Below are 17212 nucleotides of genomic sequence, written 5' to 3'. Positions count from 1 at the left end.
CGCCGGACGCGCAATCGCGTGTCATCGCGCTCTTTCCATTGACTTTACATGTAAACCTGACGCTCTGGCGACCTCTATCGCGTTCGGTGTGAACGCACCGTTAGCTTTGCAGGGCAAAGCTATGAGCACAAACAGCAGCATAGAAAAATCCAAGCAGTCAGCCTGTGTCTGTCCAACTAATCAGAGCTCCTTACATCCCACGGTGTGGCTTGCATTCCAGCAGGATTATTAAAATGAAGTCGCTAATCCAATAGTTAATCCGTGAGCAAACAGGAAAGGGAACTGGATTTTAAAATGAGGAATGGACTCGTCATATTAAATTGTGTTTTTAAAAACATTTTGTGAAACACACAGACGCCAAGGATGCATCGTTGCCCGATTGCCCACCGAAACATTCACAATTATCGTGAAAGTCTTTTAGCCTCCAGAGTTTCACAATGTTGATTAAATCTTTTCATGACGAGGTTCATGAGATCCATGGAGGGTGTCTGTGTTGGATAAAACCATACCACAAACACTGAATGATTGATTTTCTGAATTCTAAGGACAGTTACACAGTGTGAATTTCAGTGCACAGTGTAGGAAGCAGAGTAGTTATAGCTGTACTTTAACCATTTTAATGAATGCTGATTTAAATATGACGTATGTAACACTTGGTGGGCATGTGGAAATTCACAGATACAGATATCTTTATTTTGTGATCATGCTTACAGCTTATATTCTGTTAATTTGCTTTAATGTTTCTATCATATGCCTTATTGTTATACACAAAAACCTTCATGAGCCAATGTATATTTTTATTGCAGCTTTGTTATTGAACTCTCTTCTTTTCAGCACTAATATCCACCCAAAGCTCTTGGTTGACTTCTTATCTGATAAACAGATCGTATCTTACCAAGCTTGTCTTTTTCAGGTTTTTATGTTTTACTTTTTAAGCTCTTCAGAGTTCTTATTATTGTCAGCTATGGCCTATGACAGATACGTGTCTATTTGTAAACCCCTGCAATATCCAGCCATCATGACAACAACTACTGTCAGTTTACTGCTGTGTTTTGCTTGGCTGGTACCTGCTTGTTATGTTGTAGTGCCAGTTGCACTAAATATTAATAGCAAACTGTGTAGCTTTACTTTGAAAGGAAATTTTTGTAGTAATTCACTAAACAAGCTTCTCTGTGTGACTTCAAACGAATTATCGATATACGGTGTAATTGTTCTGTTGAATCTCGGACTTTTGCCTATGCTTTTTATACTTTTCACATACACAAAGATAATCATAATTGCTTTTCAGAGTTGTGGAGATGTCAGAAGAAAAGCTGTTCAGACCTGTTTACCTCACCTGCTAGTTTTGATGAACTGTTCTGTTTTGATTACCTATGATGTTGTCATTGTTAAACTGGAATCTGATTTTCCCAAAACTGCACGTTTTGTAATGACACTCCAAATAATAACTTATAATCCTCTCTGCAATCCAATCATATATGGACTGAAAATGAAAGAAATTTCTAAACACCTTAAAAGGTTGCTCAGACGCATGAAATAATGTAGTGTTATTATACATTTATTTACTAATTTATTAGTAATTTATTTATTGTGCAACACACTGGTAAAAGAAGCAGGTTTATGGTGCATTATAAGGCATAATGTTTTCTGCAGTCATTGATCAAGAGAGTAAAAAAGGCAACTGGAACATCCTGTAAAAGGAACCATCATAGTAAAAATAATCCAGTAATTTTGAATAAAGATAAGATAAGATAAGATAAGATAAGATAACCTTTATTAGTCCCACACGTGGGAAATTTGTTTTGTCACAGCAGGAAGTGGACAGTGCAAAAGTTATATAGCAAAATTAGAATACAATAAGAATAGAATAGAATAGAAATAAGAATACTGTACACAACTGTAAAGAATAGAATAAAATAAAATAAAATAAAATACTATATACAGTAGAATAAATAGAATAAAATATACAATAGGATGAAAATAGAATGCAAATGCTTTATACAACTGAGTAAAAAATACAACTTTTTCAGAAAAAGAGTATTGCACTTAGTGTTATTGCACATGTGTGTTAGATCAGTTGAAGTCTTTGTTGTGGAGTCTGACAGCAGTGGGGAGGAAAGACCTGCGAAGTCTCTCCGTCCCACACCGTGGGTGCCGCAGCCTGCCACTGAAGGAGCTGCTCAGGGCTATCCTATCATAGTCTCCTGCATGGGGTGGGAGATGTTGTCCATCAGGGATGAAAGCTTAGCCACCATTCTCCTGTCACTCACCACCTCCACTGGGTCCAGAGGGCATCCTAGAACAGAGCTGGCCCTTCTGATCAGCCTGTTCAGTTTCTTCCTGTCCCTGGCAGAGATGCTGCCACCAGTGTTCCCTCTAAGCTGCGCACGTGCGCAATTGCACACTGCTGGCACGGTCTCTGCGCACAGAAAATCTGCGTTGCGCACAAAAAAATCTAACCTGAATTGAAATTAAAATTAAAACTTTAACAATCCTGTTTTGCAGTGTTAGTCAGTAAGTGACTGGCTGCTCCTGTATGGGATTAGAACGATGCCACCTTATCCTATAGTCCAGCCAATAATGCGATTCACATTCAGTATATACGCAGCCAATCAACGTCGTTGACAGGCTATGACAGCGTGCCCTTATGTGCCGACACCGGTGTTTTAGCTAGCAAAGCGGGCGTGGCTGATGTGCAGTGAAGCCACATTAATGACAACGTGTACAACCATTGGAGATGTGAGCAGGACAGATGGAAAAAGTGTGGACTTTATACCAGTTTTTAAATTGTGTTGATAGGCCACGTAAAACCAGAGTTATGATAAAAATATCTGCAATGTTTGGTTTTCTTCCTGAATAATATCGTTATTTATATTTACTGCGGGAAGAAACGGTAAAATGGCGTTTTATAAGGAAAATGCTCGAAAGCACTCTCCGCCTGTGAGCAAAAACAACACCAAAGAACCCCCACCCTTTCCTATTGGTCAAAAAAGCACCGTGTTGACCAATCAAAAAAATGATATGGCAACGTGGCATCTAGTTGTTAAGAAACGGGGAAGTTTTAGGAGTGACGGCGGTGTTCTGAGATGTGACAGATTTGAGATGTTTAGCGCAAATCTTGTGTAGTTAGTGTGTAGTTAGTGTGTAGTGTAGTCAATAGTTTTGTTGTGTGTGTCAGAACAATGAGGCGGCTGCTGAATGTTACAGGTGTTACAGGAGTGATACATCTCCTGTTGTCAGGCCTGCAGGTATCAGGCTGTTGTTCTCCTTTATCTCATAGTGGACAGAAATTATTTTTGGAGTGGCACAAATAATTTGTGTGGCATTAGATTTGATGCAGAACAGCTGATTGTTCTGTAAATAGTTTGAAATGTTTATTTAAAAAAACGCCTTGGCTGCATTAAAAAAAATAAATAGCTGCAAAAACTTTGTTGTTTGCCAAACTGAGTTATTTTTTGAAGTAGTAACTATATAATTAATTGCCCAGCATTGGTCATTATATACTGTATTTTGCAGACAGAGTTACAGGACTCTCTCGCAGACCACAGACTCATACTCATAATACAAGTCAGAGCTTTATGAAAAAAAAAAAAGAAAGAAAGAAAGTTGTGTTTTCAAAATTGGAGTTAAAGTTATTTTTACTTCCAGTAGTGTTAACATACTACACAGGTCATGAACAGGATTTTTTAAATTTTCATTGTAAGTGGGCTAAAGCAGTTAATTAAAAGTAGTCTAACATAAATGTAAATGCTGTAATTTGATTATTTTAATAAACCATGTAACTTGGATGGATTAGATGCTGGCGTGACCACAGTGCACATGTCTGATGTCGCTCACAGTGGTCCAAGGGACCGCTCAGGGAGTTTGTGTGTTCGCTCAGACACATGAAAAATTAGAGGGAACATTGGCTGCCACCCCAGCAGACCACACCGTAAAAGATGGCTGAGGCCACCACAGAGTCATAGAAGGTCTTCAGGAGTGGGCCCTCTACTCCAAACGACCTGAGTCTCCGCAGCAGGTACAGCCTGCTCTGCCCTTTCCTGTAGAGGGCGTCTGAGTTATGAGTCCAGTCCAGTTTGTTGTTCAGATGAACACCAAGGTACCTGTAGCTGTCCACAGCCTCGATGTCCATACCTTGGATGTTCAGTGGTTGCAGTGGAGGATGCTTGTGCCTGCAGAAGTCTACCACCAGCTCCTTGGTTTTACTGGCGTTGATCTGGAGGTAGTTCAGCTGGCACCAGTCCACAAAGTCTTGAGTCAGTCCTCTGTACTCCTTGTCGTCCCCATCAGTGATGAGGCCGACTATTGCAGAGTCATCAGAGAACTTCTGCAGGAAGCACTGGGTGGAGTTGTGGGAGAAGTCTGCAGTGTAGATGGTGAAGAGGAACGGAGCCAGAACCGTTCCCTGTGGGGCCCCGTACTGCAGGCGACCCTGTCCAACACACAGCCCTGAGTCCTCACATACTGTGGTTGGTCGGTGAGGTAGTCCAGTATCCATGCTGTGAGGTGATGGTCCACTCCTGAGTTCTCCAGCTTGTCCTTCAGGACTGTGGGAAGAATAGTGTTGAAGACACTGGAGAAATCAAAGAACATGATTCTCACAGTGCTCCCAGCAGTCTCCAGGTGCGCGAGGGAACGATGTAGGAGGTGAATGACGGCATCATCCGCTCCAATGCCAGGCTGGTAGGCAAACTGAAGTGGGTCCAGTGATGAGCTCACCAGGTGCCGAAGCTGAGCCAGGACCAACCGCTCCAGGGTCTTCATCAGGTGGGATGTCAGAGCCACCGGCCTGTAGCTGTTGAGGTCCTTGGGGCGTGAAGTCTTTGGCACTGGTACAACACAGGAGGTTTTCCAGAGCTGTGGGACTCTTCCCAGCCTCAGGCTCAGGTTGAAGAGGTGCTCCATCACCCCACACAGTTGGTCCGCGCAGGACCTGACGACCCTTGAGCTGATGCCATCTGGACCCACTGCTTTCTTGGCTTTAATCCTCCTCAGTACCCTCCTAACCTGGGTGGTTGAGAGAGACAGGCTGGAGCCTTGTGTTGAGTGTGTATTGGATGCTGTTGTTCGGGGTGGGGAGGAGTGAGCAGGGTGAATAGAGGAGGTGTGAAGTGTCTGAGGTGTCAGAGGTGGAACAGCAGCAGTGGGGGTGGGTGAGTCTGCAGCCGATGTTGGAGACTGCCTCATGGATGAATCAAATCTGTTGAAGAAATGATTCAGTTCATTTGCCCACCTCACATCCCTCCCAGGCAGAGAGTTCTGATGTTTGTGGCCTGAGATGGTTCTGAGGCCTCTCCAGACTACACCAACGTTATTTTGCTGAAGCTGGTTCTCCATCTTCTGCCTGTAGCTGTCCTTCCCATTCCTTATCAGTCCCCTCAGCTCTCTCTGCACCCTTTTCAACTCCTCTTTGTCTTTGGATTTGAAGGCCCTCCTCTTCTGCTTGAGGACAGCTTTAATTTCTGGGGTAATCCAAGGTTTGTTGTTGGAGAAACACCGTACAGTCCTGGTAGGTACGGTGTTATCCACACAGAAATTAATATAGACAGTAATGCATGTAGTAAGGCTGTTGATGTCCTCTCCGTGGTCATCACAGATCACCTCCCACACAGTCGACTCAAAACAATCCTTAAGAGCCTCCTCGCCTCCTCCCGACCATCTCTGTACTGTGCGGGTGGCTGGTGGCTCCCTGCGCACTAAGGGCTCATACACAGGGACAAGGTGCACCAGGTTGTGATCAGATCTGCCCAGGGGAGGAGAGGTGATGAACTGTATGCCTCTTCTGCATTGGCATACAGTAAGTCCAGTGTTTTATTGTCTCTGGTTGGGCAGGTCACATACTGGGTGAAGGTGGGCAGTGTGGAATCCAGTGAGGCATGATTGAAGTCCCCTGATATTATGAGAAGGGCTCTCGGAGATTGTGTTTGCAGTCTGCTGACCACAGAGCGGAGAGAGTCACAGGCTGCATCCGCGTTGGCTGAGGGGGACATACGCTGTTATCGCGATAACAACATGCGGAATTACCGGGCAGGTAGTACGGACGCATGCTAACGGCTAACAGCTCAATGTCTGTGCTGTCGAGTTGTTCTTTTACAGTGATGTGCCCGGGTTACACCATCTGTCATTCACAAACACTGCCAGTCCCCTCCTTTCCTCTTACCGCTGTCTCTCGCCCTTTCCGCCGCAGCAGCTGGAATCCCGGTAGTGTCACGCTTGTGTCGGGAGTTAGCGGTGTTAGCCACGACTCCGTTAGAAATGATCATCATTAGAAATGAATGTGGAATAGACGAGTTAGTATAAATAACTGAGTTCACGTACATGCCCTTTTGTCAGATGGACACACACACCCACACGTAAGCATGCATGCACGTATCCACATACATGCACACAACTTTTTCTGTACAAGAGAAGACTATAGCATATACTTTCAAACAGTATATGCCAAGCAAGCATTCTAAATATAGGACAAGTTATGCCTGGAACATTTAGGACTATACTTGGAAACCTGCAGATGATAAAGAACCAAACAAAGTTTTTGGTTCTGGAGATGATGGGAGGTCTCATTGACATAAGATATCATGAGCTTTGTCAGAAGCTCAAAAATAAATCACCTCCCTGCCCCACACTCAGGGAGGGGCAGCCATCTGCTACAGCTGGTTGAGAGTGAGGAGAAAGAGAAAATAGAAAATACCAGAGCATAGAAAGACATAGCAAAACACACACAAAGACAAATGTTAATGGGATGCAGTAGTGGTATATGAAAACACTGGGTATGAAAGAAGTGGAGAAGAGATGCTTGGTGCATCATTGGAAGTGCTCCAGGAGGTGTAGCCTAAGAGACATAACTAAAGGATTAATCAGATATTGATATAACAATGAAAAGAAAAATAAATGCTTAATAGTAACAGTGATCATAAATCGTGAATGCGGTTTAATGGAATATATTCCTGAACTAATCTGAAGACCAGAAGTTTGGAGATCTTAGGCCATTAACTCTGCAGAAAGTTGGCAACCTCTGCACACTATGCACGTCAGCATCCGTTTACCCCACTCTGTGATTTTACGTGGCCTATCACTTGTTGTAATACCACTAACAGTTGACAGTAAAATATTTAGTTGTGAGGAAATTTCCGATTGAACTTAAACATAACAAAGCTGTCCACCACAGCCCATACTCTTTGTCACAACACTTTATGTATGGTGGCCCAGAGAGGTCAAATGGACTACAACTTAAGAAAACACCGGCAAATAGAAAAAAAAAATGCTACAAAGAGGACACAACTGAAGTTGAATAAAATGAAAAAGTAGAAAAAAAAAACATTTCTCAAAACACAGCAGACTATTTTCTGGGGATACAATAATATTAAAAATGTTCCGTTTGCCTGTACATTATATCCACAACATGTAGTGGTTTCAGAATCAGAATCAGAAATATTTTATTAATCCCTAAGGAAATTATGTGGGTTACGGTTGCTCCAAGACGGTAACAGTAATAGACTAAACTATTTAAACAATACAATAAGTTACAGATTATACAAATTTAAGAAATGGCACTAATATATACAAATCATTCAATTATAAATATCAAAAATTAACAATAAATATAAAAAGGATTTAACTATTGCAGTGTTTACAGTGTATTAGATGGAGGAGTTGTACAGGGGGATGGCCACAAGCAGGAATGATTTCTTGTGTTGTTCATTGGTGCTTTTTGGTAATCTCAGTCGCTCACTGAACGTGCTCCTGTGAGAAGCCAGCACGTCCTGGAATGGGTGGGAGGTATTATCCAGCATTGTCTTTATCTTGGTCAACATCCGCCTTTCAGACACCACCCTAAGGGAGTCCAGTTCCATCCCCACAACATAACTGGCCTTGCGGATCAGTTTATTTAATCTGTTGGCATCTGCGACCCTCAACCTTCTGCACCAGCATGCAACAGCATAGAGGATAGCACTGGCCACAATCGACTCGTAAAAAATTCTGAGCATTGTCCGACAGATGTTGAAGGACCTCAATCGCCTCAGAAAATATAGACGACTCTGGCCTTTCCTTCAAAGTGCAGAGGTGTTTTTAACCCGTCCATTTTATTGTCTATGTGTACTCCAAGATATTTATAGTCCTCCGCAGTTCCCTTGGTTTAGCTTTGCTTCTGCTCAACATGTTGTAGTAGCAGTTTATGAGGTGCCGTAAGGGACATTATTACTGAAACGCTCTCACACACACTACTGAAATTTTACCTCTCACACACACTACTGAAATTTTACCTCTCACACACACTACTGAAATTTTATCTCTCACACACACTACTGAAACGCTCTCAAGCACATTACTGAAAACCAAGATTTCAATTGAACAGGAAGGCATTTTAGCTGCACAGGAAGGTGAGGAAAAACAAATAACACATTAATGCACAGCTAACACTGCGGTGACGTCTACAACAGTCTGTTAGAGGTATAATTGAAAAATCTTTTGCCTTCATCAGTGACTATCCAAACATTGTTGTAGGGTAGCAGCCTATTGCAACAAGCCGGGGCATCCTGGATATGCTAGCTGCCCGTATAATCTGGAAAGACTGTGTCTGACAGTACCTCATCTACAATGAAATTACATCAGATCCTTGTCATTTTTTACATACATTCTTTGTTGTTTGAGGTGAGAACCAATGAAGAAGATGTTGAAAGACTTTTTACTTGTGCTCTGCAATGTATTGAGGCGCTCCAAAATGAAAATTCGGGCAATATCAGACAAGAGCGGCTTTATAGAGAGCTAGATGATCATACACGAACTGTATCTAAAGATTCACAATAAATGTGGTTGTGATCAGGAATGAAACAAGAAATTCCTTAAATGTTTTAATAGTCAAAAAAACAGTGGGGGCAGTACTGAGAAAACAGTTTAACACAGGACTGTACTGGAGAGTTAGGGATGACGTTAGGGATGAAGTCCATAGAGGGTGAAGCAGTTTTCTGAACAGAGTCCAAGTAGAAGTCAAACCATTCACTTTCTTAAGTCCACTCATATGCCGATCAGGACAAGGTAGGTGTTCACTTTCTGTTTTCTCTCACTTGCTGTCATATCTCATTTTATTTATTACAATTTTGGTTCATCATTTTAATGGAGCTGGCATTAAATGTATCATACATAACTCTTGATGGGTTTTTCCATGTGAACAAATACAGATATCTTTATTTTATGATCATGTTTACTGTATACATTCTCATACTCTGTTGTAATTTCACCATTGTATTCCTCATTGTGGTTGAGAAAAGTCTCCATGAGCCTATGTACATTTTTATTGCAGCTTTGCTATTGAACTCTGTTATGTTAAGCACTGTTATTTACCCAAAGCTTTTGATTGACTTTTTATCTAAAAGACAGATCATATTTTATTCCGTCTGTCTCTTTCAGTTTTTTATGTTTTACTCCTTGGGTGGTTCAGAATTTTTACTCTTGTTTGCCATGGCCTATGACAGATATGTGTCTATATGCAAACCTCTGCAATATCCAATTATCATGACAAAAAACACTATCAGCATTTTTTTAACCTTAGCTTGGATTGTGCCTTCTTCTCAGGTTGCAGTGGCAGCTGTATTAATGGCCAATAAAAAAATCTGTAACTTTACTTTCACTGGAATTTTTTGCAACAATACAATTTACAAGCTTCTATGTGTGCATTCAAAAGCACAGACTGTATATGATATGGTTGTACTATTTAATGTTGCAATTCTCCCTGCAGTTTTCATATTCTTCACTTACACCAGGATACTTGTGATATCCTATCAAAGCTGTAAAGAAGTCAGGAGAAAAGCTGCACAGACCTGTTTGCCCCACTTGATAGTTTTGATCAGCTATTTGTGTTTGTGTGCATTTGATATCATTATATCTGGTCTGGAGTCTAATTTTCCAAAGATTGTACATTCAATATTGACTTTGCAAATCGTAATGTATCCTCCCCTTTTCAATCCAATTATATATGGACTAAAAATGAAGGAGATTTCTAAACACCTCAAAAGGTTGTTCTGCGCTGTCAAAATAAACTAATGTATCAATACTGTCAATACTCATTTTTTTACTTACAAACTGATACAGTTGAAATCATTTGTGTTCATGATTATGACTAATTAAACAGTAACATCAGTATCAATTATGTATTTTTCTTTTCCCTCCTGCTCTCATGCATGCAAGAAGCAGCAGTGACTCTAAATGCCTACTGCAGGTAAATACAGCCATTCATACTCGACTGCTCAAGCACTCAAAGACCATCCTAATCACAGCTAAAACTATCGTGTTATTGTTGTTGTTTGGGATTTAGTTGTTGCTGACGCTGATTTTTTTCATTTTTCTTAAGGAATACTGCCTATTCTTACAAGCCTAATTTCCTTAAGGGTTATTAATGTATTCTGATTCTGATTAAACATAATGTGAACATATTTTTTGCCACCACAAGTCCTACTGCTGCAGCCGCTGGTGCAGGGCCGGAAGAGGAATTAAAAACATGATTAGAGACACATCTTTACTAAATAATATCTGGTACAAATGCAATGTGCTAATGCTGAACACAGGAAATTATTACAAGACATATTTTATTCAGTCAGATATAAAATTGTATAACATTAGCCTATAGAGTTACGTGTCATTTGTGCACAAAACTGTGTGTATGAGAGAGAGAACTGTCTTTATAGCCTTCCTTTTTAAACAATGCTATGAGTAGATTTGGTGTCCAACTTAGTGGTATTTTAGACTGCCATAAAGTTACAGTTTGCAGGTGTTACAGCTTACAGTTATTATTATCATGTAATATTAGTAAAACTTTGCCTTGCTTAAATTAGTGATTTATCATTGATAGGTAACCAGAGAAATACTACCAGTGAATTTAACATTCCATATATCCTCTGGTATGTCATGTGCTTTCATATATCACACCTAAATCAGGATTCCAAGCCATGGAAATAGGGCAGTCATGGCAGTATTCATCACAGCCTGAAAAGACTGGGCCAGCATTGGCTCCCTCTCCCTACTATCCTGACAGTTAGATTCCTTGATGGAGGTGTCTATATGTAAGTAAATAAAGTGTGGTATAACTCCGTGATCATTAGTGTCATCCCCAAAATCAAGCTCTTATCATATCCCTACGACCATTTTATTTGCAGAGGGAATTCCCACAGATATTTATTATGCTTTTGCATTTTCACCTTAAGGCTAATACTGACTTAGCAACTCAGCCTATGCTAAAGGTGCACTGGCTGCAGAGGATTGCATCAGATTAACCAAACAACATTTTGTTCATGTGTCAGAGTTAATGATGTTGATGATGGCTGTCCTCTTACCTCCACTTTTATCACTCACTATGGCCTTCTTAACATTAAAAGCAACAACAGACTTCAGAGTATTGTCAGGATGTGTTGCAAAGTGGCAGGCATAACTTTAAACAAACTTTTAACACTTAACAATTTGAGGCTTCTATTTCTCTGTGAATATCATCTGCTTCTATGTGACTTGAGGTACAAATTGCCACGATATGAGACTAACAGACTTAGTATGCCTTTGTCACTGCTGCTGTTAATGTTTTAATTGGGAGACTGTGGTGTTGTGCTGTGGTTTTTCTTGTGTCTGTCCATATGATTTTAGGTGGTGTGTGCTTGTTACCTCCTGGCTATGCCTCAAATTGCCCCTTGGGGATAATAAAGTTTACAGTGACCCTGCTGTTTCCTATCTCCCTGATTACCTCCTGTGTGTATTTAAACACTCACTCAGCTGGTGTTGATTACAGTGTAATACTGTGCTCCTGTCTTATCTTCCCTGTGTGTTTCCAGTACTTTTCTTTGTACTCATGTTTGTGCTGCCATTTGCTCCACCTTAACAAAGGTTTGTCATTTATTTCTTGAAATCATCCATCCTCAGTCACACATTAAGTGAATACTTTTAACATATTAACCCATAAAAACCATTGAATCCAGGTGTTCCAATTATTTACATGGCCACAGGTGTATAACATCAAGCACCTAGATGTGCAGACTAGTGAAATTTGCTTGCTACTAAATATTCCACAGTCATCTATCAGTGGTATTATAACAAATTGGGAAAGACAGTAAATCAGCCATGAAGTGGACACAGAGTGGTGTCAACGGATACTTATGCTTAGAGGTCGCCAGTTTTCCTCAATCACTACAGACCTCCAAACTTAAGATAACCTTTGTTAGTCGCACACGTGGGAAATTTGTTGTGTCACAGCAGAAAGTGGACAGTGGACAAAAGAAAATCAGTTCCTACTTTACCTCGAGGGGGCAGCAAAACTATTAAAATCCGTTTCTGCTGCTGTTATTCTGGTGATAAGTCTTATGATTTACTCATTTAACTGGTTCCTTTTGAATTTTTGTTATACAGCATGATGTTCACTTGATTTCTGCTTCAGTATAATGAAGAACAATCACAAGCATTTCATGAGATTAAAGAATTTAATTGGGAAAGAAATCAAATGTATGCAGTGTGTACAGTGATGATTCTTCTTCATAACTTCTGAAATTCTCTGTGGCCAAATGATGATTGATGGCCATCCGTTCCTGCCTTATCAGAGCTCCAAGGTGATCACAGTTTGTGGGACTTTGTTTGTTCACTTGCATTATAGGATTGACTATCTCGACTGGATTAAGATTTGGGGGATTTCCTGACTGTAAAATGTTATTTTGTGATTATCCGCAAAACCAATCTAAGGAGCTTGGAAAACTGGACTTCTTTAAGTTCCTTGAAGACATTTTACTTCTTCAGTTCAGTGAAGAGTCCCAGATTTGACTTAAAATCTTAAATTGGCTGCAGATGTGGAAGTTACTGTTTTAGTGTTGTTATAGACTGGCCACCTTTCTATCCAGGCTATTTCCAAAAACCAACAACAAAACAAAACTTTTTTTTTTCTTTAAAGGAATGGCATTTTTAGAGTAGATTAAATAGTAGGTGAAAGAACATGAAGTTTTTTTCTCATTAAATTGTTTATTTATAGAAGCTGGTTTAGATCACTGGGATGAACAGGCAACCATTGGCTCTCTCTCTCTTCCCCTGCTTTCCTGTCTCTCTTCACTGCACTAATTAAGCCAGTAAAATGCCAAAAATTGAAAAAATGTTTATTTATTACTTAAATACTTTGGGGTAATATGAATGCCTTGCCCCCTTTCACATTTTCTAAAGTCATCCAGTGGGCCAGAATGGAGTCTTTGCCAGACCGATTCTGGGCCTATACAATATTGGTGTTACACCAATGTTGTAAAAGGCTTTTTAGGTTTTTGTTTGCAAACAACAAAAACCTAAAAATTAAAACTGAAAAAAGACTTGTAAATATAGTAATAACTAGAGATAGGCAGTAACGTGTTAAAAGTAACGCGTTACTGTAATCTGATTAATTTTTTCAAGTAACAAGTTAAGTAAGGGATTACTATTGCAAAAAAAGGAATTAGATTACTGTTACTTGCGTTACTGTGTTACTAAACAGGAATTTTGTTTGTGAGAGTGTCTCATGACAATAACGTACGAGCCTGTGATGTCCGTGGCAGCAACAGACGTGTAGATCAACAATGGATAATATAGAGTGCGGGAGAGAGTACGACCATGCAGCGTTTAAAACTTGGAATTACTGATATTACTTTGAGTATGATTCCGTAAAAAGTGACAAATACATTAGCATCACGGGAATGTGAAATTCACAGACAAACCACCGGATCCCCCATTGACATGACCGCTGCAGCACCGAGGAAACATCCATCCTGCTAAACAGGTGAAAATACATTTAAGAACAACAGGACTTAGTGCCACTGAATCTTTGATTTTTCTTATTTTTTGCTGTATTTTACTTTACTAAAACAATGAGGGGTGGATCTGGATTTTTGCACAATACAGAAGATTTTGAGGTTGACTACAGCAGAAATGCGGCATTTCTTATGATCATATAGAATCTTTTTTTCTATATGAAGGAAGTTCTACTCAAAAGTCTTGGCAAAATATATGTGGAGGGGGGAAAACCCAGATCACTGTGCCAGCAGTGTTGTATTAAAAACCCGTTTACTGAAAAGTATACATACAATGACCTCTCACATGCCAATGTGTATCAAATGCTACCTGGACAATAACTGTATCAGACCTGACTTCTTTATTGTAAAGTGTTTCTGTTATTGAGCCTTCGGAGTTTACAGATAAGCCTGACCTTTATGTTTTCCCTGAAGATACTATCGAGAGGAGAAATATTTTACTGCTATTATTGGCTGCTATTTTTATAATCATCATTACCATTTCATGTTAATAGTGATGTTGCATTCAGATGCATTCAGATGTTCAAATATATGGGGATTATATTAGTCTTTATTACAAATCCAGAAGAACCACTTTAAATTGTTGAGTTGAATCTATAATTTTAAAGGCTTTTGAATGTTTTTATATTCTTACACATAGTCTTCAGTGGGTGAAGCACTCAAAGAGCAGGGACAGGAAACACGTCTGCAAGGCATGCTTTTGCAGAAGTGAAACTGAAAGCAGAGTGAGTGCAAGTTAAGAGCAGGGTGTTATTATGCATTTATCGTTGAATTAAGAGCTGATTAAGCCTTAAGTAGTTGTGTTAGATTGAAACAGTTGTTTTATATATTTTACATAGAAGTTAAGATCATTACACACAGGATGGCCTTAGCCTGGTTGCCTAAGTTGAGGTCAACTAAGGTTCAGAAAGCAGAGAGCATCTGTGCACGCACAGACAGACATACACACATACACACACATACAGACACATATAGTTAGAGAGGTCATGACACGTACGCATTACTTGGAATCATAGTGGAGCAGGGGCAGCTCCGGCCCACAGATAGACTCATTTAGTAGGTAAGAGTTTATAACTGCAAAGTCAGGTGCGTGACGTGGTAGTCTGTTCCAGGAAGTACACCAGATGTCCCTATGAGCGACAGCAGAGGATGGAGACAGGAAGCATCTGCAGTCGAGTGTAAGATGATGTTCTGTTTTAAACTATGTTAAAAGTCATTGAAATTTTGAGTTTCATATGCTGAATTAAATCTCATAGCAACAGAAAAGGGGCTGTACTATGAATAACCCTATAAAACCGTTGTCTGAATATGGTAAAGCAGTTCAATACTGATTGAAGTTGAACTGACTTAATTTATGTAATTCATTAAAATGAGTGTTTGCACGCGCCGGATCAGTGCTTATTTATGGATTCCTCCTCAACATTTTTGAACCTTAATAATACCTGTACCTATAGATTTTATTTCCTGGTTCTCCATTTACCAAACTATAGTCTTTCAAAACCTGATAGGGAGGCAATGGAGTGCACATCACCGACTCACTAGCTGCAGAGATCATTCTGCCATCCACACCTGGAGAACGGGTGAAGGGTGAAGAACAAGTACCCACTAACGCTGTTGTTTTGCTTTTGAGTTATTGCAGGGGCCACTGTTTTCTCTAACCTGGACCTGTGTAACCACCACCTAGTCAGGATATTAAAGGAAACCAGTGCATGCGTATCTGAGGTATCTGCCAGTATCTCGCCATGTTTTTTCACAAATTCACAGATTCACCAATGCTCCCGCCATATTCCAGGGACTGGCAAATGACATTCTGAGAGATTTCATTATCCACTTAACGGACTCTCTCTGGATGATATTCTTAATTTCACTAGGGTCTCTCTGACCACATGAACCATGTCATCCTGCAAAATCTCCTGGAGAAACCATTTTTGGAGAAAGGTGAGAAATGTGAGTTTCACATACAAGTGTCATTTCTTCCAGTAGTGGATAGGGGCAAATACCCAGAAAAAAGGCCGTGGTAGAATGGCCCAAGCCCCAGACTATAGATGCAACGGTTCCTAAGATTTGCCAATTTCTAGACGGTTTATTCTGAGACACTGTAATTATGTTGTAGCTCCTTTGAGTCGGATAAGTTAAAAGAAGCAACAAATTCATTTGAAAGAGTCATTGCAGAAAAATGTTGAGTAATGAATGATGATTAAAAGCTATTTGAAGAAAAGAGTACCTGTTTTTCAAATATGAAGTTTGTATGACTTAATTTATGTAATCATGTTGAGTGAAGAGTGCGGCTGATGCATAGCTTGCATGGTTTATATTAATAAAAAAAAGGGACTTTATACTTGGTTGAATTTAGAACTATTAAAAATAATTAAATGAAAGCAATTAACATTTACATTCACAAAAGTTCTCAACAACACCTGGAGAACAAGCTAAAAGAAAAGCAAGATATTTATAAAAAAGGGGTTTTTGTTTTCCCCATATTCAAATTGATGATTTGACATAGTCATATATTAACCTTCCGTGGTCTTAATTAACCTCTGCTGCACATCGTTCTGACCCACTGCCAGCCTGTGTTTTTTGTGTGTGTGTGATGTGTGTGATGTGATGTGTGCCTTTGTTTGTCAGTTGCAGTTGCCCACGTGTGAACATAACGGACTCAGGCGCGGACTCACATAAGAGTTCAAGGGTTTACACAAACAGCCACATGTAAGAGCCAATTAAAGGCTAGTTTTTGGAGAAATATATATTTTTGTTGTGTGTATGTGTAACACAAATATATTTCCAGTTAATAGCCAAATACTGTTATGTTAAAAGTATAGAATATAGATGCACTTTTTGATATTCTGGGCTTCTGGCACACTGTAATTATGTTCTTACATAATGGGGAGTCGGATGCAGCAGAAGCAACACAGTTTTTGACAGAGTCTTGCCGGAATTTAAATTTTCATTAAACATCTTTTTGAAAGAAAAGTACCTGGTCTTGCTAGCATTTGCCTGTTGCTGGAGACATTCTAAAGGTGGTACAGAAGAGTGAAAGAGAGCCAGAATGCAGCCATTACAAAAATTAAAAAACTAGCTTCACTGGTGACGGAAAGGTAAGTGACTCATGCTATAGGTGACGCCAAACGCGCAGAAGATTTGGCAGAAAGAAAGCAAATGGTAGCAGGCAAAAGGGTTTTTTTTAAGCTCCCGTTATTCCAAATATACCAATCAACTGTCACATTTAACCATATCTTATCATAATTAACCCTCTAACACCTGGAGGACAGATAATGATGAGATAAGATGAGATGAGATGAGATGGCCTTTATTTGTCAGTTGCAGTTGCCCACAACTGAGATAACAGACCTTTTCAACCGTATGTTTGGGTGCAAACATCTGTTTGGGGAGCCAGATCAGGCTAGGTAGCAAAGGAAAAA

At 39.9% G+C, this 17212-nt stretch overlaps 2 protein-coding genes across 2 annotated transcripts; both read left to right on the top strand.

The window, feature by feature from the left end:
- Positions 1-619: 619 nt before the first annotated feature.
- Positions 620-1577, top strand: LOC120433431 (olfactory receptor 6N2-like). Its single transcript, XM_039599608.1, has one exon. The coding sequence runs from the start codon at positions 620-622 to the stop codon at positions 1538-1540; it is 921 nt and encodes a 306-aa protein (XP_039455542.1). The 3' UTR covers positions 1541-1577.
- A 7471-nt stretch (positions 1578-9048) lies between these two features.
- LOC120433503 (olfactory receptor 6N2-like) lies at positions 9049-10041 on the top strand. The gene has a single exon (XM_039599779.1). It carries the CDS (start codon positions 9115-9117, stop codon positions 10039-10041), a length of 927 nt encoding a protein of 308 aa, XP_039455713.1. The 5' UTR covers positions 9049-9114.
- The last annotated feature ends 7171 nt before the right edge of the window (positions 10042-17212 follow it).

This window comes from Oreochromis aureus, linkage group 16 (genome assembly GCF_013358895.1).
Source record: "Oreochromis aureus strain Israel breed Guangdong linkage group 16, ZZ_aureus, whole genome shotgun sequence".
Taxonomy (NCBI): Eukaryota; Metazoa; Chordata; class Actinopteri; order Cichliformes; family Cichlidae; genus Oreochromis; species Oreochromis aureus.
This window is presented reverse-complemented; position numbering and strand designations above follow the sequence as displayed.